General features: G+C 39.7%; 1 protein-coding gene across 2 annotated transcripts in view; it reads left to right on the top strand.

The window, feature by feature from the left end:
- Positions 1-25,716, top strand: part of brinp2 (bone morphogenetic protein/retinoic acid inducible neural-specific 2) — a 192,411-nt gene that overhangs the window by 32,459 nt on the left and 134,236 nt on the right. For both annotated transcript variants that reach the window (XM_042427797.1, XM_042427798.1), the window contains one exon: positions 21,163-21,630. In XM_042427797.1, the coding sequence (XP_042283731.1) occupies positions 21,230-21,630 (401 nt within the window). In that variant the 5' untranslated portion in view covers positions 21,163-21,229. The remainder of the gene's footprint in view (positions 1-21,162; positions 21,631-25,716) is intronic.

Here is a 25,716-nt window from a genome sequence, read left to right as displayed (position 1 = left end):
AACGTGCATTTTAGCAGTTTCCCGTTAAAAAAGTAATTTCTCAGTGCAAGAAACTTATTTATCATCTGTCCTTATTTGATGTATGAGGTCCAGATGTAGTCTTGACTCTCAAGGTATTTTTTCCGGTGTCTTTGTGGCACCTGAAGAAAATAAATAAACACAAAATTCAGTAAAATGCTGCATGACTTGCTGTCAGTCACTAGTTTGACATTCCTCTGCAAGTCCATGAACAGCTCCAGATCAGCCACCCACATCCCAGATCTGTTAAGCGATTGAAACAGGTCTGCTGTTGTGACCATTGTCAGCTGTTTACACTGTTTGGAGAAACCAAGCTCACGGTGAAATTTAAGAAAAGCAACGTCATCTTACTACATAGCTGCTAGCTTCCTAGGTACATTCATGAGAAATTGTGACAGAAAAATGGTGACAGCATGGACGAGGTCGGCGAAGGTGTAAAAGTTGTTGTCTAAGTACAGAAATAACGAGTCTTAAACTGCCAAAAAAAAAAAATTGCGACATGAAAAACATTAACTGCTCCTTGCAAACCACTACTGCAGCTTAACTAAAAACGATGTCAGTCACATCCGTATGATTTCATGTTTACTGCTCTTGTTTTTTAAGAAGTCACTGGGACAGTGAAAGAGACTAGAACTTAAAGGCAGCAATATTCACTAAGTTGTTTGGTATTTCTTTACATATCATCTACAATACCTGCAGTTAAAGCCTCAAAGAAAACCTCCTAAATATGTTAATTATGAACTAATAGAGGATTGAACTTTGCTGCCATTATTTAATTATCTTTCTGTTCGGCTTGACACAGTTCACAGCTGCAAAGTCTGTAAAGATTTATGATAGTTTTCATGAGCGTTTATCCTCTTCACCCTAATTATAATTTGGCAGGGTCATGAAGGTAACCATTCACTTAAATTGTCACTTATAAGGTAACATCAGCAGATAAGCCTGTTATTGAGAGAACAAAGTGTGTTATAATCCAATCAGGATAAAGCCATTGACTTTATACAACAACCAAGCAGCCTGATACTGTTTAAACTGGTACTCTTACATGTTGATCATTTTAACAAAGCATGGCAACTTTGCTTTATTTGTTGCTTTTCCATCTCTTTCAGAAAGCTGGGAGCTATTAAGTGATGTACCCAGTTTGTTAGTCTTACATGTGTCTCACTTAGCTGCCTACATATGCACTAGTAGCTATTGTATAAATGCCATTATACCCTTGAGGATGTTCTGTACTTGTCATTATGAGTGCTTTGGTCCTGCATCTGTCTCATACCCCTAATCACAGTAAACAGTAAATAACAGACTATCCTCCCGTGCATAACCTCTTTAATAATGGACATATTGTACAAAAAATGAATCATATAAAAACAGCAGCCTTAGAAATTCCTTCTATCATATCCATTACATGGATATGCATGATTTTTTTATGAGATAGGAGCTGTATATAGATGCTTATGATATATTTAACATGATGTGCTTACAGTTCGAATGTCAAAGAGGCCTTGTCCTAATGGGGAGGATCATTTTGACCATGCCTTCAAACAGTATTCATATCTCAGAAACACAATCTCCTAACATATGTTACTGAAAAAAGAACATTTATCTCTGCAGCGATGACTTTTCACTTGTATATTTGTGGGCAATGTTTTATTTATGAGTCGATTTGATGGGAAAATATTTCCATGTTGCCGGGTACTGTCTAATAATTCACAAAGTATCAAAAAAAGAAGCCCCAAGATTTATATCTTCTTGTTCTATTTGCCAGCTTTAGGAAAATGTTTGGTCATTATCACAAATCTTAACTGAACAGGCTGCTGTCAGAGGGATAACATGAACTCTGTAGAGTGGAGATGTCAAACGGAATCATCTAGCACTTTGTCATGGTCTGTTTGATGGGAGTTAATCCTCTGTCAGTCATGTATTTGTTACATACATTAACTCTTAGCTTTGTGCTAAATCTTTAGCTTTGTGTGTTGCTCTTCCCCTGATAATTGGGGTCTCCTTGGGGCTCTAATGTCACTGGGACTCCGCACGAAGGGCCAAAAAGATCCCAATGTTAATCTAACCATGTCTCATGAACAGAACAGTGCTGCTAAATGGTTTACTGTAGATTTTCCTCAATGTGAAGATCAGTGAAAAATAACGCTGAACATTCAGTAGGGCTAAATATTGTCTGCAAGGAGTGATGGTGAACTGTGTGAAAAATCAAATTTGGAGAAACTTGCCAGAAAAGTATGACATACAGCTGTAATTATGTAAAATGTATCCATCATCTCTGACATTGTTAATAATGACCTGAGACATGTAGTTATCATTTTTGCTTTAGTCACAGATGACCGCGGAACCCCTTGATTGACAGTTTTGTGTTTCAGTTGACCTAATAAGCTTTATGAGATATGAGACCGGAAAGGTGAAAACCACCACCGTAGCTCTAGCGGAGGTTAAATACAGCACAGATGCATGATGGGCCATTTTTATGATGCAACTGCTGCAGTTTCTGCTCAGCAAAATGAAGCGTTATGGCTGTGGCCCAGTGAACCAATTACAAGACCTCTTCAGACTTTATTGAGGAGCAGTGCTGCTAACTAAATGGTTTTCTATAGGAATCCCAGAGGAAAATATCATTAAGAAATAGCTCTCAATCTATCTGTGATGCATTGGGAGATATACTCCCCGTGTGTGTGTGTGTGTGTGTGTGTGTGTGTGTGTGTGTGTGTGTGTGTGTGTGTGTGTGTGTGTGTGTGTGTGTGTGTAAGTGTGTGTGTGTGTAAGGTATACATACCCACTGAGAGCCAGGAGACTGTACTACATCAGTTACAGATGAAGGGACTTCTTAAACACATTTCAATGAACTGACTATAAGCTGCTAATGCACTCCTGTAATGGAGGCAGGTTGCTGCTGATGATGTTGGAAGGGGAAAAAAGCCCTCAGTCATGCCTTCTCTTTCACTGTGGGCCAAGAGTGTCTCTCTCATTTGGAAAACACAGACAAGAAGGGAGGGGGCTACTTCCATCCCACAGGGCAACTCTGATGAATCTTATACAGATTAATCCACCCTGTAAAAGGCCTTGAGTTGCTTCTTTTATTGATTCACCAAAATGCTAATCTCAGAAATTCAAATTCCACTGCTTGTGGCTGACTAGATTCAATTTGCACGGTTTTAATAAGGTTCAAATAGAAACATATGCTCCCCTGAGAAATTCCTGCAGATTATTTTCTTTGAAAGCAGTCCAAGGTTGTATTTCTTTTTTTCTTTTTTTTTTAATCTCGGCCCATTATACAAACACCAGCTGATTGCAATACGGCTGAGGTGTTCGGGATGAAGCGCGAGTTACACGTGTCAACACGTGCTGCCCGCTGGAGAGATGAGACTATGGCCTTGCAATTGGCCTTGATTAAGCATCACCACCAGAAGCAATACAGTTACAATGAGGAACATATTTCTGTGATGACAGGGTCATAACATTCAAGCCCTGTCATACTCATTCCACATGATAATGGAGCAATGGCACGACGCTTGCCCCTGGTGACTGGCACGGCCTCCCACTGAATTAAAACAAATAGGACACACTGCCCACACATACACTCGATCAAGCTGTATTCTTTCTTAAACTATGCGCTGGGACCTGCAATATTTCACGGCACTACCTCTGCTGGGGTTCCCGGATGACATTAGTGGCAATGAATAATGAGCCTGCATGAGACCCAGGGGATGGGATTACATTTTTCATTTTGGTCTGGAACTGAAAAAGTTCTAGGACCTCTGAATTATGCAGCAGATGCTGCACTGTTTATCAAAAGCCCTCAGATATAGAGGTTATTTAAGTGGATTGAGTGTTCGGAACAAAGAGATGCATGAAGATTCCGTATCAAACCTTTTCCCTAATGGTAAAAGAACCGGGAAGAGTTGAATGAATGTTATCTGGCCCATAGTCGCACAATGAAAAGAGCAGCTGTTTGTCTGTCCACAGAAACTAGACACAAAATGTGTTCACAAAATACCAATGTAATGAAAGCAGAATGTGATGTTTACCAATGGTGACTAGTCTGGCCCCACAAGCTTAGCAAGAATAGATAAGACACTGTCTGGGCCCAAAGACTGTTTGATGTAGAAAACATTGATTACAACCAAAGCTAGGATTTATCCCTATGTTATGACTCCAAGGCGAGGACGGATAAAGATGGTAAGCAATATTCCATCTGTGGGCTCATACAGCCTTACCTGTGCCAAAGTAGGGTTGGGCGATGTCTACAGAATTGGCATATGAAGATGTCCACAGTGAAAGAGTAAATTACTCTTACTGGCTTTTTAATCACAAAGCTTTTATTGCACTTATAGTAACGTAACAAGTGTAGCTGTCATCAACTTGAGTACTTCTCTTGATCCACTCAGATTTAAATCACAATGTTACAATGGTAGAGGCTCAGTGGCTGATGACGATGGCATCGCCCATCAGCCCAACCCTATGCCAAAGTGTGAATTTCCAAGAAATAAATGACACACCTACCTACTACCTACCTTGCAGTGTCCAAGGTGTGCTAGGTAAGACTAAGGTGATTGATAATCCTTTTGAGCCCAACTTTCATGCAAGTGTTGTAAGACTATTGTAGTCTCGATGCAGCTGAATGAGATGTTAGATTTAGAAAAACACCGGTTGGTGTAGTGATTGAGAGTCACACAGGCATTAATTTGGGCTCCCCAACACTTTGATGTTGATGTCAGCTCTGGGATGCCTCTTTTTTGTCTATTCAGACCATAATCCACTTGTATTTTTGCACTCTTCAGGAAATCCTAACCAGCATTTAATGAGGCGGGCTCGGTGCCTTATCAGTTAGCAAGCAGTCAGACACTGTCGATGCCGACACACAACCTTGTGTGTTGTCATCTGAATAGAATCACACTGCCCATTTTGTGTGCTATTTATGCCTTGTTCTCTCTCCCGGTTTAAGTTTTCTACCATAGTCAACGACAGTCTTTTCTTAACCCAACCATACCATTGTTGCATGCTCAGACATTGTAGAAGAAATCATTTTAAAAATGTTGGATGTTGGATGATTTGTCCTTGAATGTGAAACAGGATTTCACAGAATCAACCAATGTCTAATATCAACATGCATGGTGATAGAGTTAGTGATGAAACAAGGTTGTACAGAGGCTCAGCCAGTGTTGGTGACTCAGAATTTATCAAGGCAAAGCTTTGACTCTGCTGTGAAGGAGACACTTGTTTCAATTTTCAACATCCTATGTTCTGTGAAGATTTCCTGCCACTGGTCATATTGACACCAAAATTCAATTTGGGGAGCCATGGTGAATCTGTGGCCTCTCTACCTCTCTGGTTTTCAACTCCATGATGTTACTGTGGCTAAAATGGCATATCATTTTACAGAACAAGTGCATCTTTAAATACATAGCTGATAGGATTAAATAAATTTACTTCTAACTACTTGATAAGGTTATGTGAATAAAGTTCTGAAGTGATTCACCCACTCTTGCACTCCTTAACTCTTTGCCATAACAGAGATGAGAGTTAAGCTTATATAATTAAGCTTATATAATTTGAATAAGAAGACACAGCACAGCTAAACTTTATTATTATATGTTACTGATGCTTTCCGTGATTGAGCGTCATTTCATGGGTAACGCAAAGAAACTTCTGTTCTCCTGAAACTTCTGATTAAACTCTGAGCAGCTGTGTGGGCGAGTGCTGAATGAGCATAAACATGACAGTTTCAGAACAAACTCACTTGCCTCTATATCTGCCAGACGGCCCGTTGCTCTCCACCTGCCTGCTCACCACTTATTGAAGATGAATGACTTCTGGGCAGCCATTACTTACCCTGTGAAATGGCCTTAAAAGGGATAGCATAGCCCTTGTCAGCGCAAATGTGACCAAAGACCATAAACTCTGGCTCATTTAATGGGGCATCCATTATATGTAAGAAAATGTTGGATTATAATGCACTTTTGATCCAACATTAAATAAAAAAACAGAATCCCCACGGCCTCGTGGTGATGCTTAATCAAGGCCAAAGCATTTAAAGGTCAGAATGCAAATTAATTATGAAGAGTCACAAAGTAATTAATTAACTAACCTCAAATGATTAAATTAATAAATTAGATTGAAATATACAAAATCTGCTGTTTGCTTAGGTTTAGTCAGACATGAACACGCAAATTCATTTACACATATTACAAATAAAATATATAAATTGTTTAATAAAATAGAAAATTGGCTAAATATGGTATCTGATATCCTCAGTCGTAGAGGAAGTATCCAGTTCCTTTACTTAAGTAAAAGTAGCAATACCATAACATAAACATACTGTACTCCAAGTCAGAGTACTGCATTCAAAAGTGCAAAAGTATCATCATTAAATTATACTTGTCAAAGTGTCAAAAATAAAAGAACTCATTTTGCATCCTTATTCTGAAAACCCCCCCCCCAATTTTGACTACTTTATATTTAGTGTTTTATTGTTAATTTATAACCATACTTTATAAACTGATCATATATTTTGTATGCAAAATTTTAATGTGGAAAGTAAGCAGTAACTATAACTGTCAGATAAATGTAATGGAGTATAAGTACAACATTTCCCTCTGAAATGTAGTGCAGCAGAATTACAGGCCCCATTTACACCTGGTATTAACAGGTGATCTGGATATATAATCTGGATAATAATAATAACATCTCATCTATGGGTCTCAGATCTCAATATGCAAATTAGCTGGGTGCAGCTGGAAGACTTGTCAACAAACACGGCGTGGTTACGGACACTTGTCCAATACAGATCGCATTTTAATGCCAGGTGTAAATGAGGTAACAAAGTAGCAGAAAAAGTTCAAGTACCTCAAACTTGTACTTAAGTAAGCACTTAGTTACATTCCACCCCTGGATATGTTATGATTCCTATATGATGGATCTGCTAAATCCCGTCCTTTTCTCTGAAAAAGTAATCCGTCTAAGCCCAAGTTACTGACGGAAAGTCATGTCCCCTTGAACCATGCAAATCTGACTCTCTTAATTTGCCTCTCATTCTTATTCACATCTAGCTTTATGTGCATGTATACAGTGTCTGGTCACAGCATCCTAAAACGGCTGCTCTCCATAAACATGTGGCTAAGGTTATGGAGAACTGATATAGTGTGTGTTTGGAATTAGAGTTAGTCAACCTGTGTTTCCGGGTCTATGTGGATCAAGACAATTTGGCAAGTGGGACTATTTAACACCACTATCACAGGATTCCTTCTAACACCATGGTTGGCCTATTAGCCCACATATGGCCTGCCTGGCAATGCTCTGATAGGCCGTAAGCCAGCTCAGTTAATAGCCAACTGTTCCTTTAGAGTATTCCTCTGACATGAACCAAGATTTCCAGTCAGTAGTACTAACTATTCTAATAGTACAATTAATTGCAACATTGGCACTGATTGTACTAATAGCTTAATGGATTTGTTGATGAACAGTGCTTTAGCAGCCTTTTGTTGTGGCTGGCCTGAAAAATACTACAAACAAACACCGGCTAAATGACTGCCAGAGTAGCTTTATTCTATTTTTTATGGACCGGAATGACTGCATGTGTGTAACAGAGTGTGAGATGTGGATTTGTTTAAGTAAGTAGGTTTGGCATGTCCTTTATGCCTGTCAGACTATCAGGAAGCTTGTGATGGCTGTAAGTGACCCTATCCAGTCTGTGTGTAAATGACCAGCTGTTTGTTTGTCTATGGATTTCCTTTCAAATGGGACGCGCCCTCGGCTATTCTACTCATTAATAGTTGTTATTGTCAATTTAGCAGTATTGGCAGATAGCAGAACTGACCAAAGCTGATTAATGGACACTGCCGGTTCAAACTGTGGCTACTGCTGCTTGGCTGCTGTCACAAATTACAGTATCATAGGCAGTTCAAATATTATCAGAAGGGAGGGGGGGGGGGTCTATATTAATATGAATTTGAAGCACCTCCAAAATCAATCAACCTCAAATCAACCTTCAAACTGACATGAAATATGCCATTATCTATCAGCAGCGCAATAACAAAGGCAAATAATTGCACAAAATCAATCAGTGGATTCATCTGCGGATGAAAAGCTAACCTCTTGACTCCAGTAACATCCTAATTTCATACTGTGGTGGCTGCTTAGTGAGAGTGTATCCATTTATATTTCTCTAAGGAGCTCCTCTATAGAGCCTGAATCTGTACATTCATCCACTCACACAGCTGTGTGTAAACAAAAGCTATCATAAGCTCATTAATGGATGTGTTTGGCTGACAATGCGGCTTCTATTTGGAGCATTGAATCAAGAATCAGCTTGTCCAGCATTATGTGTGTCAGTCCAGTCATTACCACTATGACATTGTGGCTAGTTAGTGTTTTCAGTCAAAGCCCTTTTGTCCGTGTAGTAGTGGGAATAATCATTACAGGTACATTTGGTCCAGCGCTAATTGCATGGCTGCCCTATTAGCCTACGTGGCCAGAATGGTAAGCACCTGATCGGCCACAAGGGGCCCGATGCTCGCTCAATTATCCGCCAACTGTTTGTATACGTAAAGATTTTACTCAGCTGTGTAAGGCTCCGCTACGAGCTTGTTAACATTGTGAGCTCACTGTCTGTTGTGTGGATGCAGGCAGCATGGATTATATTTAGCATCAGCTTGGGGTGATTCAGTAATTAGCAGCTATGATAATACCATGTATGGCATGACATTTGAATTTTGATGTATTATGTCTCCTCTGTGAGCGGGTGTACTGGGACAAAAGTTTAGGGGTTCAGTCACCCATACAGTCATCATTTTCAGGCTTTTTCATTCAGCTAATTTCAAGGTAGCTGGCAAACCTTGCTAGTTGGCATTATAAAGAGTTTAAATGAGGCATGAAAACAACAGAAACAAGGCTGGCAAGCTTTTTGTTGTTTTGTTTGTGGAAATACACAAAATACACACACAAAGCATTACTTTTTAAAGCTACATAGATTTTTTTTCCTTTTTTTTAGCTGTATTGATTTTTCTTTCCCTTTTTTGGCCACATGAGGGCAGTGAAACAAGCTAAAAAGACAACACTGACATATTATTACATTAAGTTGTTATGGCTATATACACACCTAGAATACATCACATTCATTTGAGGATATTTTTCTGGCCAGCTGATAAATGTCCAAACTACTTCTAGTTCTGTTTTGGCTTACACTGACTCCAAAAACAAGACTAGGTCAAAACCCAGTATTTGGCTGCACCGTGTCTGAAACACTAGAGGGCTTTTAATTTGTAAATCACCTGGTTACCATCAGGCTTGGACATCGTCAGCATACACTGGTGACAGTGCACAGATCCTCTCTTCTCAAATAGGTGTTATTTGGATAAACTGGCCACATATTGGGAATCTAAATGGTTTCTTTCTCCCCTGAAAAATATTAAAACTTAATAAAGTGACATATTAACAGTCCTACAGCTTAATCTCTGCCAGTTCTGTCAGTTGCTCTTTATACATTCATGGTTGGCTGAATGCAAAATGCATTCTGGGATACTTGGCTTTGGCTGACCAATGGTGTAACTTTATCACTCAGTCAGTGATGGACAGATGCAGTTATAGGACTGGCCTCGCTGTTGTCGAACATACAACAGTATGTACAGTAGCTAGCCGCTAACGTTGTCTGTCTGCCATTTGGTGCTGGGCAGGTAACAAAAAGGTGCAAGCTGCAGTAAAATACATTGTGTTTATTTATTAATTATTCATTTGTGCAGCTTTAAGAAATAATTTATAGTGTACTTTGCTTCTCTTTTGAGCACTTGAAATATTTGCATGTTTATATTGTCATTCTCCTGCTCATTCGGTTTTCTTACTTTTTTTTTTTTCTTAAGGCGATTTCCCCCAGGACCTCGTCTTAAGTGGTTTCTGGGATGTTTTATGAGTGACCACTCGGCATCGTTACCATGACTTTAGGAAAGCAGATTGTTTATGCACATGGGTATACTGACATAAGTGAATCTCAAGTATATTCCAAACATAGCCTGGGGTAAGCCTATATTGCTGTATGGTGCGTGTAATTTGAGTTCCCCATCCCCCATGGTCCTTTCAATTACCAGAATTTGCTTTCTGCTACTGCTGGCAGAATATCAACAGAAGCCCAGCTGACTCTGTGTGGACCAATTTGGAGGGGATTAAACTAGCTAGCAACTAATAAAGGAGATGTTGCGGTATGCATATAGAGACTTTAAGATGCTGATAGACTCAGTAGTGAGCAGCTTGTGTAAAATGAAGAAGGGAGGGGGGAGGAGGAGGAGGAGCATGGTAGGGAAACGAGGAGAAAGGATGGGAGCTAATGAGGAAGGGGAAAAGCACTGTATGGAAAGAAGGAGGAAGGGGATAATGGATGGACAGATGGAAAGACAGAGAGTGGCTAGTGTGCTAACTAAGCTGATCACCAAACCCAGTAATTTTGCCTGATGATATGATAAGCACTTTACACAAGCCTTTTTACGCCATCATCAATACATTTAAGGAGCAATGATTCCGGACGTAACTGATGAAAATCAGATTGTTTCCCTGACTCTTAATACAGGTGTTAGGCAGGTAATCAGTAACTTGCAACTGATTGCAGTTTTAAAATTCCAGTCGACTAGTTTTTCATTATTTCTTGCAGTACTACTTCAATACCTGTCAACAGAGTTCCAGAGGACTAATGAATGAGGCTGTAACACAGCATTCACTGAGACGCTGAGGGTTTTTTGGGAGTGCTAGTCAGTGTTCGTGCCTCTATTCTTGTTTTAATCAGACTGCATAGAGAAAACATGGTGTTTTCAGCTGGAGTCTAGAAGATCACCGTCAGTCTAATCTGACATTATGTTTGCAGTTTATTAAGCTCCTGATTCATATGAAAAGGTTTCAGAGGAAAGAATCAGGAGAAGAGCTCGATATACTTCAGTTTGAAGGTCACCCACTGTATAGTGTATTCAGTAAAAGTGTGTTGAATGAAGGTGCTCAGATACTCCACAGAAAGTGTCCTTTGTGTTTTGAAACTTCATTTTCGTGTTTTTTTGTGATAATGGTTAATCATTTTTGACAGAACATACAGTATATGTATGCTATATATACAGTATGCATCTATTTTATTGATCTTATTGATCTTTTGTCTATTAACTTATTGGCTCGGGGAGCTCCTAAGTAGCACTAATGTCCTTTTGAATTTGATTATATGTGCTTTGTTAGTCTGGTAGTGTTGCGTAGTGTTAGCATATCTTTGTTGCTGGACAGAAAAAAAAGAAAAACATTTCTGTCTTAAGCTTAGTTACAATGCAGCTTTTGTCTTTTAGTTGTTTTTTGGGCCTAAGATCCAAAAGTAGCTGTAGGTTTGTAGTAGAAACCAATTAAGTCAGTCTGAGGAAGTTCAGCTCCGGGAACTGAGACGAGCCCAAGTCCCAATAAGCTGAAGACCAAGCTGACAGAAAGCAAACAAACAAAACAGTGTTCCGTTCAATATTTTTCATGCTGTTTTCTTACTGCAGCTCATAGTGAGAATCAACAAGAATACATCTTCAATCACTCAATACACTGCTTTAGGTTTACAAAAGTTGGAATGTGATTGGATCATGAAAGTTAAGGACCGTCTCAAAAGTGCAGGCGAATGGACCAGGGGATCTTTTTAAAGTTTTTGTAAATAACACAGACACATCAAGCTCACTTCTTCTCCTACTGCTTTCACAACCTTCCTTTTTAACAAAAGAAAATGATGCAGTAGGGCTTCATGAGCTATTATGGCCTGTTTTTTGTCAATAGCTTTACCATATACACATTCATCTAGGCTTCATCCTATTATATACAGATATTATTGTGACATAAACAGATAGAGATAGTAGCTTTGCGTTAAACCCCCACATTCAGTCTCATTATGTCATGTGATGTCATGATTTTGAGCTCACCAGAAAAGAAAATCTGTTTCTGCAAAATTTTGATATATAATTGTAAAACGCTAACACACAAACACTGACTTATGATTTATTATAACAAAACGATTTAAGAAAGGTGTTCCTCACACTACATAGCAGGTGGGATACGTGAGATGGGGTAATATGACTTTCAGCAGAGCGTGCTGCTGACAGGCTGTTGTTTTCTTAATTATCAGCCGGTAAAGATGTTAACAGAGGTATTGATGGGCCTTAATTGACCATATGGCTCTTTGTTTGTCTAGCTGGATATTGGCCAAAGAACGCACTGATAAGACAGTCGCACACACACACACACACACACACACACACACACACACACACACACACACACACACACACACACACACGCATGTAACATGTACTGCACAGACAAAATGAACGCACACAGCCAGCACAGCATATAATTTGTCAGGGTTCCAGTTTCCAGCCGCAGCCCATCAGTGTGTGTCTCCTGACATTATCGCCATTACACTGTGCAACGACTCTGCTGCTTTGTAATTCAGCCATGCTTGTGTGTGTAGATGTATTTGTGTGTGTGTGTGTGTGTTTCTGTAGGGGGGTTGGGGTATCCTACCACCTGCTTGTTCAAAAACACAGATTCAGCCTATAGACGCTGTTAGTCTGAGAAAAAGCCGATTATATGTTTCTCCTTTTTTTTTTTTTTTGTTCTTTTTCCTTTAATCAGATGCCCCGCCATGCCCCTTTCATTTCTTCTCAGATGATTAATCCAGTCACACTTTTTTTTAATAGCAGAATACATCAAAACATCCTTAATCATTCTTCTTTCCTGGGATTTCACATCTCAAAGCAAAAAAGTGAGGCGAGCTCAGTGGGTGGAGCCCAGGTTTCCTAATCGTCTCTGCGGGTTTTGAGAAGGCCTCATAAAATATTGACAGCTCCATGTAGGAGTTCGCTCCAGTACACCAGTTAACCTTTTCCCTGCTTTAATCATGTAGTTTCTCTCCATTTTTTTTTTGAGGTTTGTCAACAAGCTGCTTTTAAAACTCTCCGCCAGCTCCCCAAAAAAACCCACTATTGAATTAAAGACGCAGATCAGTTGAAGTTGCTTAATTTCATACAAACAGATTGCAGCAAGCTTGTAAAGAGATGCTGAGTACTGATACGTCGGGCCAAGAGTGTCTCTGTTTGCCTTCACTGAGTGGGAAGACTTGGATGGATTTTGTGTTCCATCCAAACTTGTCAAATCTCTGTCAGAATATTTATAGTCAAATTATCTCCTCACACTGCCAGATAATGTCACTGGTTTTCAGCATTTTTTTAATTATGTTTTGTTTTTGTTTGAATAAATACATCAGAGCATGAGTCTTGTTTTATTATTCTGTTTGTCAGTTGATGACATCTTGAAAGTCATATTGGCATTTCGCAAGTGATTTTTTTTTCAAAACAAACTTGGCAAAATAAGTTGGGTATATATCTTTTTTTTTTTTTTTTTTTTTTTTTTGCAGATTATGATTTCACCGCAAGCTGGAAATATACTAGCCACAAGACTTTTAGTGCCAAAGAGGGACTGTGGCACTAAAAGTCTTTTTAGTGCCATAGTCCCTCTTTTTATTACTATACCTCCACTGCAGCTCGACAGGGAAACACTGTCCGAGGAAACACAAAGAGGGAATTTGATGCTAAAAAGACTGCTGAAGCCTCATATAAGCTTCATGTCAACTTTTAAATGACCGTGTGGACTCACTGTGGATTTCGGCCTCCATCACTGACATTGAAAGCTCATTTGAAGGTGATCTTTTAATAGCCAGTATGAACAGGAGGAATGATTATCGCAAGGAAACCCTCTTTCACTGTTCATATGGACACCTGACTGTTGCTTTAAGACAGATTTGAAAAGTTGTAAACCTACGCTTTAAGTTGAACAGTTACTTAATGTAACTGGAGTCTGCTAACACTGACAACCAGAGATTAACCTTGACAGCTGTCTCATGTGAATAGATGCAGCGTGGGTTGAACACATATTTAGCAGACCTGTGTCATTATATGCTCCTCCTGTATGGAAGAGGTACGCTGTATAAGGTGCACAAAGGAAAAAGAAAAAACAACATATTTATCAAAATTTAGCAGTGTCCAAGATAGAGAAATTTAGATGTACTTTTGATAGAGAGTGTTAGTTGCCAATGCACTCAGGCACTCACACATCAGAAAAAACAGTCCTTCAGGAACAGACAACCCTTTTCCCAAAATAGGCATAAACTCTGCCGATAATCTGTACCAAGAAAAAATGGAAAACACCACAAGCGAAGGCTGGTATGTGAAGCGCTGCCAACTAATATAAATATAAAGCATGCAGAGAGCATGTGCTTACAGTCTCAAACACCAGCAATTAACCCCATTCCCTGGAAAGAGCAGAAACACCGCAGCGGCAATAAACACTGATGTAACAGTATTATCTGCCCTTTCCCCAACAACAAAACTTCAACAGAAAGTAAGACATCACATACTTTATCTGCTTAATGCAAAAGACATGCTGGCAGTATGCACACTCAAAAATAAGAGATTCAAGCTGGTGAATGTGAGCTTCGTTTATCAGGATTATTACCAACAAGATTGCAGTTTTTGTTTGTTTTGTATACTTGTAAACCTTTATAGCTCTGCCTTTATATGCATGGATGTGAGGATGAACTTTGCTGTGCCTTTTTCTGGCCTTTAGGGCAAACATTTACATTTCTGATGTAATAAAAAGAAATCTAAAAATAAAAAAACAACAGACTGTGAATAAAAGAGCCGCATATATATATATATATATATATATATATATATATATATATATATATATATATATATATATATATATATATATATATATATATATATATATATATACATATACATACATACAGGAGCAGCTGGTAAACTCTTGTCCTTTTCAACAACCTGGCATCCACCTTGTTTGCTATTCACACCCCCAAAACCTGAGCCCACATCAAAATGTAGATCTGGCTCCTCTCTCTGTCTCTGCCATTCTATTCCTCTCTCTTTTGTCTCTTCCTCTATATTCATCCGTCTCTCCCTCTGTTACTCTCTCTTAACCTCCCTGTTTGTCTCTCTTCGACTGTCATCCCCTTCCTGTAGCATCAATCCTCCTCTGCCAGCGTTCGTCCAGCTCCCTCTCTCTCTTTCTCTTCTCTCTGTCACTCTCAGTTTTCCCTCTTCCTCCCTCCTTCCTTCCCATAAGCCTCGGTGTGCGGTGAGCCAGAATTACAGAGGGGAGGGGGGGGTAGAGCAGGTGTACAGCTGGCCGGCTATTGCTGCTGACTCGCATAAATGCTGAGAGGTGAGTAGTGAGCTGCTGGGGTTGAAGAATACAGCTGGCCTCTAATGCTGATGGACCTCCACCTGCTCTGTTTGCCAAGGGCCCGGCCAGGTGCTCAGCAGCATATGCACACACACACACACACACACACACACACACACAAGCAAGCACACACAAAGACAGAAACACAAGTCTGCACAACCACAGCTTCAAACGGACATGAAACACATATGTGTGTCAGATCCAATAAGCATTCCCAGTCACGGTAATTGCAGTACACAGATAGTGAGCTGATGAATTCTGCTGCAGGTTCATGTTCTCCGCTGCAGAGAAAAATGAAGGTTGTAATTTCGTCTGACTCAGAAAGGAGAAAAGCGAGGGGCAGCAACCTCCCGACATAATTCTCTGCCTACTGAAATGAAGCATGAATTACTTAAATGAGTTAGGAGGTCAAACCGCTTTCAGCTCAGCTCTCGGCTCGGTCACTTGGCAGCCGGGAGGGAAGTTTAAAGCGCGAGTTGCCGCTTTTTTTTTTTTTTTTTTAAACTCCCTTTTTTTCCTGGTTCAATATTCTCCTGTCTTTTGTCTGTGAGATCTGCCAATACGTCTGTTTGCACTCGTTTTCTCCCGCCCTCGTCTTTCCGTCACCGCTCCCCAGCTTTCCCAATGTTTCTCATTTCCCACCTTTCCCTCTTCCTTTCTCCCTTTTTGTGTAAACACGGCGCTACAACCCACTCGATGCACGCTAAGCTCGGTGAAGGCGATAGAAAAAAAATCCAATAAACATAAGCCCCGACTCCCCCCTGACTCGGCAGTCGTCTCTGAGATGTTGTTTAAGCACGACATGTGGGGGCGATTTTTGGCCCTCACACCCCTCTTCCCCTCCCTCCCTCCCGATGGATGGAGATGTTCGTGCCTTTTATACCTTACCTCCTGCTCCTCCCCAAGTTGAGAGAGAGAGAGAAGGGTAAATACGCAAAGGGTGTGTGAATAATGCAAGGCGAACATTAAATGTCAGGTCTAAAAATTCACAATTTCCCCCCATTGTCTCGCTGACATTCGCAGCATGTTTTATGCATCTCATAATTAGCGGGGGGTGGGCGGGGGGAGTCTCAGGAGAGGAGCGCGGGAGAAGGAGGTCTGGCAGTTATGGGTATATTTCTTATTTCTGCGAGAGGTAGCGCTTTAAGAAGTTGCAGAACTTCATTTGAAAGGCAAATCTCGCAGCTCCTTGGAGCGGGAAACCATTGCAATTCCTGCAATGGTTCTGAACAACATGTATAAGCTGCCCCATATATATATATATATATATATATATATATATATATACATAGAGAGAGAGGAGAAAGAAATAGCTACTACTGGGAACAGAATGCATCAAATTTACAGTTTCACATTGTAGTTTATTTGCAAAGCAGGCAAAGAAGTTAAACTGTTGGGATTTAACTGCTGCTGCGTTTTACAAAGATGAGCAGGAGAAGGAAGAGATAGCAGAAAGAGAGCGACTAAGAGTAAAACGCATGAGAGAAAAAGAGAGAAAGAAAGAAGAAGAGCAGAGAGAAGGCCAGTGAAAGAAGATGGAAAGAAAGAAAGGACAGTTGAAAGAAGTGAAGGTATTGTGCTGTACTATATATGGCACATACTCACCGTCGTACCTCCGAACATTTCTCCTTTTCATTTTCCACTTCTATAGATTCTTTCCTCAGTGCTTTCCTCTCTCCTTGTCTCCCCTCCCTCATCCTCATGGCTTCACTGTTCCATCCTTTCTTTTCCCTTTCATCAGTCATCTCAAATCCAATTTTTTTTGTCTTTGTTCTGTAAAAATGATCCTAGATGCTATTTTGTTTTGTTAGCTTATCTTACATAATTATGAAACAATGTATGTTGTGGTCTAATATAATCAGAGGACACAGATATACTGCATATTGTGAGACAGTTTTTGTAATTTTCCTGCTCGTCAGTGAAGACGGTACAGTGAGTTTTTACTGGGTGCTACTGGACGTTATGGGTGATTTCTACAAAATAAAGTTTCTTCTCAGAGACACTTCCAGCTATATTATGTCATAGGACTGACTTGTGGTTGCAGTGCTCTCATAGGAGTTGACTGAACAAGGCGAGCTATTGTAATTGCTTTCTCTTCCCTTTACCTATTTTAAAAGTGTTTCCTACATTTCAAGACTTTTCCTTGGTGTATTTTTTACACGTATCAAACAGACACCCTAGCCTGGCATACAGTCTTATTTTATATATATATATATGTGTGTGTGTGTATATATATATATAACAAAAGGAAGGCAGCATATTTTTAATTTGCACCTGCATGCAGTACATGAAAACAGCAGCAGCACAGCATCCCATTCATCAAGTTTTCATCTTGCTTTTAGTTGCATAAATACATTCGTTTGACAGATGACTGCTAATTGCTTTTTCAAATTGCAGTAATCTCTGGGTGCAGCGAGCGAAAATTAAGAATGCAGCGCCCTGAGTATTGTTTTTTCATGTCAGAGCCCGCATTTATCCACCTGAAATTAATTCTCTAATTTGTTTGTAAGATAAACAGGGAATACTTAGGATCCCAATCCACTTAAAGCATCTTCTCCACTACTTTACATAACCGTTCTGAAAGGCTGATTTGTCCCAAAGGACTCCACCCAGCACTACTGCAAGTCATTAACAGTGAAATGAACAGCAAGCCTGTACTTTTCTGAAGGGCATCTGACTAAATAAAAGCAACATTTGAAGGAGGAGGAGGAGGAGGAGGAGGAGGAGGAAGAGGAGTTTGGCGTCAGATACCGAGAGTCCACACTCGAGCTGGAGTGTGGTTTGTGCTGATGTGTTTGGTTTGTGCTGCTAACAAGCCTGATATTTATGAAGGCAGGTGATGACATTCTAGTCCAAACACACAAAGGCATCAAGAAACTGGAAGCAGACGCACGTCACCGTGGTGTCACTTTGCACATTCTTCACTCTGCATGTTACAAGTACGCCTCAAAGTTAGTTTGAATTATTCAAGTCTTTTCTATTTTAACCTTTGCCACTTAGCTCCATAACTGTGATCACCTTCATTATGAGCAACTGTGTAATTTTGTCACATTACCGAGACACAATGATGCGTCCTGGTCTCAAAGTCATATGTATGAGTCATACTAGCAATCACTGCAAAGTGCTTTGATGACAGTGAGAATGCTCTTTTGTTAAAGTCATGAACTACTCAGACTTATGGTTCGAGCAAGGTTCAATGTGAAAAGTGCATTTAACTCCTATTGACATTTCACAGAGCCATTATAGCACTATATACAGTATGATGACATGAAAATCCATCTGAAACCACTTCAGTACCATTACAGAAACAGCTATGGACCTTGCAGTCCTGGGTCAATTTTATTATTTGGCTCTGCATAATTCATAATTTATAGATAAACGGCCAAATGCACTGGCAATAACAGGAAGTGGAGGCTTCATTCTAGACTGATCATTAGAACTAATCAGTTAAACAATGATAATTTGTTTTTGTAGAAAACTGTGTCTGTTTTCTGTTTGCAGGAGAATATTTCTCTGACAGTACAGTAGCAAAAATATTCTATTCTGCAGCACAGCTCAAAAACATGATTCATTCTACTAAAAGGCCCTAAAAGCTGCTTAGTATGGACGTTGGGTTCCAGGTGATTTTCTGCCAAAATTAGAACAATTTTTGGTTGTTTCACATGCGAGATGTCTGTCAGTGAGTAGGTCTGCTGTTCATAAACAGATGTTTCAGGAGTTCATTCAGTCTCTTGTCCAGGGTTCTTGATGTTTCTTTCATGAAATGCTTCTCACAGCTGTTGCATGCAGTCCAGTCTTCCTCTCCACTGGGTCCTGTCTGTAGCATGTACCAGCAGAGATCTTAAGGTGTTGAATTTTTAGTGGTAGGTGTTGATGCCTTATGAATTGAAGACTTTGGGGCGTTGGATATTTCAACATACCAGCCATGTAAGGTAGTCTCTGGAGGATGCTTACGGTGGTAGCATGAGTAATAAATGGACCTTGAATTAAGCACTTTTAGTCACTACTGTTCCCCAGGTTGAGAATGAACTTCCATGCCAAAAGGATCAAACATATGTATTTGTGAATACTTGAAGAAAAAGAATCTAAATCACCAGTTTTAATAGTTTATGTTTTTCTGAAATGTATATTTTCTAACTTCAGTTACTTGTCAACTGTAAATTGCATCTAAAAATGAGCAGATTTAAATGATCTTTATCTTCCAGTTAGAATAAGAAGTATGAAACCATCTTGCACCTGCAGTTTAGTGTACATTATAGGATCAACAGTACCGGCTGTCATTTCGTGTCACCAAGGTGAATATTGTCTAATACCACCACTGAACCAAGAGGTTGGCTGAAATTATTCTGACAACAAGTGATTACACAGATGATAAAACGAATTTGCATGTAATTACATGCAGAGTTTGAACAACCGCTGACAGTCCACCTGGTAGATATGAATAAGAAACAATCATTCACCTGCTTTTATGGGTTTTTTTTATGTTATTAAAATTGGAATTGCAGTTAAGTGCATTTAGTTTACAATCATTCTACAGTATGGGTATTATCTAAAGGCATTCTGAGAAACTGTGGCAATCATTGACTGAAGCAGGTGAAGCGAACTGAAAGACAGTGGATACAAAAACCAACACTTTATGGCAAAGTAACTACTGGAATCAATTGAACATTATATTTTGATGACAGCGCTGAACTAGCCTGCTAGAGGGGCCTCATACACACACATTCCCCCAACCTATTTTACTCAGAGACCCAGAAACAAACCAATGGTGGTGTTTTCCAGTGTAAAACATTATTATTATTAAGGGGCAAACATTCAGTTTTTGTTATGCTTAAATGATGTAGATTATCCAAAAGATAAGAAGCAGCTGTCTACTTTGCCTGGCAAGTCTGAGAGTGATATATTTTTTAATTTTTTTTTATTCTTGAAATCAGGTTTATATGCATGCTGAAAGGCAATACAATAAGACCCCATTTACACTTAGCCACTTCTCATGTTTTATGCAGACTGGGTATCTATCAGATATCATAAGTGTCACTACACACTAACCAGTCTATAGAAATAACCAAAGGGACTGTCCCCCCGCTGAAAACAGCTGCTTCAGTGACAAAAAAACCCAAAAAACAGCGATTTCTATACATTCAATTATCCAGAAGGTGTAACTTGCTACGCCTACTGCTAGCGTCGATCTGTTCCTGTGCAGCCACTGAGTGATCTGTGTGGGTGAGGGAGCAGCGTGAGTAAGAGCCTGTGAAGACCCTAACATTTTTGTCTGACTCATATCTTTCAATGTGTCGGCGTTAGTGTATGCATATCCATGAGATTTTTAGTACAGCTGGTTCAAACCTTTTCTTCTTCTGATGTTTTTAAGCAGCTTCAGGTGCATTACCACCACCTTCTGGAGCTTGGAGTAATGCTGACCCTTATTTGCAATCAGATTTGGGATGTGGCTAACAGAGACACATATACTGCATGTGACTACATAAAAGTGTATTAAATTACATTTGGACTGTATCCAGATGTGAGACACTTGTAATGACAAGTGTAAATGAAGCCTACTGTAAGGTTTGCATTTCAACGAGAACCCTCGTTTATGACAGAACAAAAGCAATGCCTCTCTGATGTCTTCACTTAATTAACGTTCATGGTTTAACAAGTATAATTATGTGTGTCTTGTTATGTAACATGCAGAAAATAACTTTGATGTACACATTCAGAGCAGACATGAAGATAATCACATTGCTGTCGTTGGGATATTATGCTGCCTTTATAATTCTAGACTGTAAGCACAATATGTGGACAGGAAGTCTGTCAACTATCAAACTATAAACCTCTTATTAGTATTTTTTTTTTAAAATGCGTCCGTATCTTATTTTCCAGGCCAGCGGGAGGTGACTGTCAGAAGAAATGCCGGTCCCAGGTGCCCTAGTACATCACCACCGGGACCATGGCGACTCCTTGGCCAATGAGAAGAGAGAGGTGCTCCCATGGCTCCGCCTCCCCTACTAGATGGTCAGCGTCCTCCTTGATGCTCCTATGGTTGCCGTGGGTGTTGCTATGGCTGCCGTGGCCCGCCCGAGCTGAACAAGTGGGCGGCGGGGGTCACGGGGGGAAGGCGCTCCACAGTTCCTTGTCGTCCCCATCGTCGTCCTCCTCATCTTCCTCCTCCTCCTCCTCCTCCTCCTCGTCCCCCTCCAGCTCTTCAGCGTGGGGCTTCAGCACGAGGCAGAGCGGAGGGCAGCTGGACTGGCTGCTGTCAGAGAAGGGACCTTTCCACAAATGTCCGGAGTACACCGAGTTCAGAGAGAGGTTCCAGCAGGGATTTTCTACCAGATACAAGATTTACAGGTGAGTGTGTTTGTGTGTCAGAGAGAAGAAGGCGGTAAGAGTTTAGCAGGATTTAGAGGATCAACAGGTGGAAGGAAGAAAACATTGCGGTCTCACTTAAATCTAAGTGTGTGTCAGGCTGGCTGCCCGGGGGCTTCTCAAACATTTTTAGATTGTGATTTAACACAAAGAGACCTCACATCATGGGAGTTCATCTGAAGAGTGCTTCTCCTTTGACAGATTTGTCTCACTTGATTTGTTTTTTAGAGGCCTGAAGAGATTAAACTATACAGTATTCAGCAAGAAAATAAAAGCATGACAGAAAAGGCAAATAAACAGAATTTTGATTCATCTTGTGACTCTTATTAAAATGAAGCAATAAAATGTTTTAAAGCTGCACCTACAAACATTTTTAAACAGTTATCGGGTATAGCTGGTGAACATAGTGAAGCATTTAGCAGCTAAAGAGCCAGATAGGAATATGATTAAGAGCCTGTAAAGACACTAACATATATGTATGTTGGATTTACATTTGTCAGATGGCCAAAAACAACTCTGTTGAACTGAATTAAGAGTTAAGAGTTATGGTTTCTAATGTCCAAAAATGTGATTAATGCAGCTTTTAATGATAGGTAAACATACTTTTTTAACCATATAACTTTTAACATAACGTAAAAGTTTTCATTCATCTTCTATCAGTTTAACTCTACATATAATTTACTGGGATATGATGAAATCTAATTCCGGTGCCAGCATTGTGGGACAGCAGTATCCTCTATCCTGTTGTAAAAGATGATGGAAAAGAAAAGAAAAGGAAGAAGTGAAATATTTTATATAAAGCGTTTAGTAAAGTCTACCAGCTCTCCTCAAGTCTCTGCTCATACATGTGGGTCAGTTAGTTTTCTCAGTTAGGACGCTCTCTCTTTTTTCCACTAATACAGTGTGTTTGGACATTTTGTTAGCTATACATTTGGAAATGAGCTGTTTGTGATGGTTTTTGTGTCTTTTATTTTTGTAAATTGGTTGAAAGCTCACTTACTACTGTTATGCATGCGGTCCTTGCTAATTTAACAAAATAAAATGAGTTCTGAATTGGACTTTTTAAAGAGTGCCTAAACATGGATGAGAGGGAATGGTAAATGTATGATGTCTGGGAGATTAAAGTCAGAGCTTTAAATACTTTCAGTGTAATCTGTGAATAGATAAAAGAGGAGCAGTTGTTAACGTTGAGTGATGAGCGCAGGATCGAATGATGAAACTTGAAATTCGGTCACATTTTCTTTCAGCCACTAGTCTTTTTGCTGATTCTTTCTGTTCTGAGTTACCAGCTCGGCAGGATCAGACAAACTGTAGTTCAGACCTCAACTACTTGAAAGACATTTTTATGAGCAGTCATTACAACTTGAAATATATATATATATCACTCATATATATCACTTATCTCATGCAATGCAATTCAAAGATGTTACAGGATTATGTCTTGACAGCTCATAACTCTAGAGTCATAAAAAAGACAAAAATCTTTTTATTTTTCAAATCTACAAAAAAGTCAACTTCTGCACAACTGCAACATTTAAAGTGTGGAGTCAAACACAAAGAACATCATCCACAATGAACCTTTTCAGATTAGATACAGTACCACTCAACATGGATTGTGAATCAAAACAGAACATAATTTCAGATTACTGTCGTTAGAATCTGTAGAATATGAGAAGTCAGATACTTTTATGTTTTCATAGTTACAGTGAGGTAAAATAGGTGAAGAGAAAGATGTGACATTTGTAGTGATCTCACCTCATACAGTCACTGATATGATCATTAAATTTCTACTGAATATTTGATCTATTTCAACTGTTTATCCTTTCATATAACAAGACTGTCCTTCCATGAAAAATGAGAATATCAGTTGTTTCAGCAAATACCCCAGAAAATGACATTTGGCTGTGCCTCCAACCAGGCTTAGGTCATCATTTTCTCCACCCAACTGGAAAACATGCTGCCAGTGTCTCAAGCTTTTTTCAAAAGCTTCATTATCTGGTGAGAAATACAGAGGATTACTGAGGACAGATATCCAAATCAGAAAGAACAAGATGCTTAGTGTGGACATACTGTAACTGTGTGTTCAGACGGAACACAAAGCGAATTTGAGACGTGGAGCAATTACATCCAAAGTAAGAAAAGATGTGATTAGGTGCAAATTCACCCAGGGTGGCACGAATCTGCATGAGTTGAAAATGTTTCAACTTTGGGGCTTTTATGAATCCGCTTCATAAACGTACACACTCCCACAGACACTTTCACATGTCTGTTACTAGCTTATAGCTAACATACTGTACATTGGCTCCAGCGGTCAAACTCAGGTGATTCTGTCTGGACACCATTAGAGATGGTGATTATGGCTTCAGAGAACTAAAAAGAAAGCAAACCCAGCCATCGTTTAATATTTGTATTTACATTTTTTTTTAAACTTACATAATCACACGGAGGCAGAGAATTCCAAATAGTCTGGATAAGAAAACACAATACTTAGAGAAACGTATAGCCGCGGACTGTTGGACTAGTTATTTTCAATCATTCTATGTTATGTAATCTTTAGGTTGGGACTTGTATTCTCTATTCCTTTGGGTCAAACAGTGATCCTGCCAGAGAGGACAGTGTGTGCCAAGACAGGAGTTTCTCTGTGTGTCCAGAGGCTGTTTTGCTGTGTGGTCTGTAAATGATGAAGTACAGGACCAGAGTTCATGTCCACCCCTGTCGCCATTATCATTAGTCCAAATTTAATACCGTATGTGATATACGCAGTATCCGCTGAGGCTGCGATTCAGATTTCCATTTCCTCAGCTTGGAATATATACAGTATCAGATTTTTTTTAAATTTTTTTTATAATGCTTGTCATTTCCTCCCCTCCTCACTCCATGAGCTCTTTAAAAATAGATGCTCTTAGCTCATAGCCTTGAAGGTTCTCACAGCCGTTTGTACTGTCAGAAATGTAGACTTGCCTGAAAATTATGTTTTAATTATCTATGGCATTTTTTTTTTTTTTTTTTTTTTTTTTGTTCTTTGGCTGTTATAGGAGTTGACAGCGACGGTGTTTCATAAGGAACGTTTTCGAAGTGAATCATACAGGCTCTCTCCCCGTTTTCTCTCTCTCTCTCTCTCTCTCTCTCTCTCTCTTACTGGCTGTCTTTTGCTAACTTTTATTCATCCAAGAGAAGTCAGCAGAGCATGGAAAGATAACGGCCCGGCTCACAGTTATAAAGTCAGTTATACTCACCGCCGGTGCTTGTCTTTTACGACCGCAGTTCTCTGCTGCTCCTCGGGTCACTCGGACAGCGGGAGGTTAGAAATGTCTCATTCGAAGGCACTTTAACAGCTCCTTATTGAAAATTGAGCCTTTTAGATGACCGCTCTCTTCTGTGTGGAGCCGGTTCTCTCTCAAACTCGAGGTGTTTTACAAATAAAAACCGACAGCGTTTTCCTGTCTCCCTCCCCTCCTTCTTTGCTTCCTTCCATTTCTTTTCTGCCTGTGTCTGCATCTGCCTGTACAAATGGAAACGACAGCATCACTTAAAGATGAAGGGGAAGCGTAGTGAGAAATGACAGGTGAAGGTTTTGCAACATAAGTTGGACAGATTGTCATAAGACTCAGGACATTTTCAGTGATCATTGAGAAGAAGAGAACTCCACTTGATGTCTTTCTCTTTATCCACCAAACTTTTCAGATTTTTGGAGATTTGACTTTTTTTGTGCTCAGTATAGCTAGAAAACTAAATGCATTTTATTCACTAAGCCGGTGCATATACTGTCTCAGTGAATATTAGACATACTATATAATGTTTCATTTATATGGATCATTTGCATTTGTTTCATAGCACCATGGCTGCTTTTCCCCTGCTCTAGCATTATAATTCCTTCTGTCTCCAAAGGCAACATGTGAGTCAGTGGGTTCATATGGTCGCCTTGTGTTGCCTTTGCTGGTCTTTTTTCTTCCTTTTTTTTTTTCTCTAATGCTCATTTAAGCAGCCGGCAACCCCCCGATGATCAATACCGTGTATGAACCTTTGCAGGCAGACAGCAGAATTACTAAAGTTCATCATGATTTGTTG

Source organism: Thunnus maccoyii, chromosome 12 (assembly GCF_910596095.1).
Source record: "Thunnus maccoyii chromosome 12, fThuMac1.1, whole genome shotgun sequence".
Lineage (NCBI taxonomy): Eukaryota > Metazoa > Chordata > Actinopteri > Scombriformes > Scombridae > Thunnus > Thunnus maccoyii.
The sequence above is the reverse complement of the archived record's forward strand: the minus strand, read 5'-3'. Positions and strand labels throughout refer to the sequence as shown.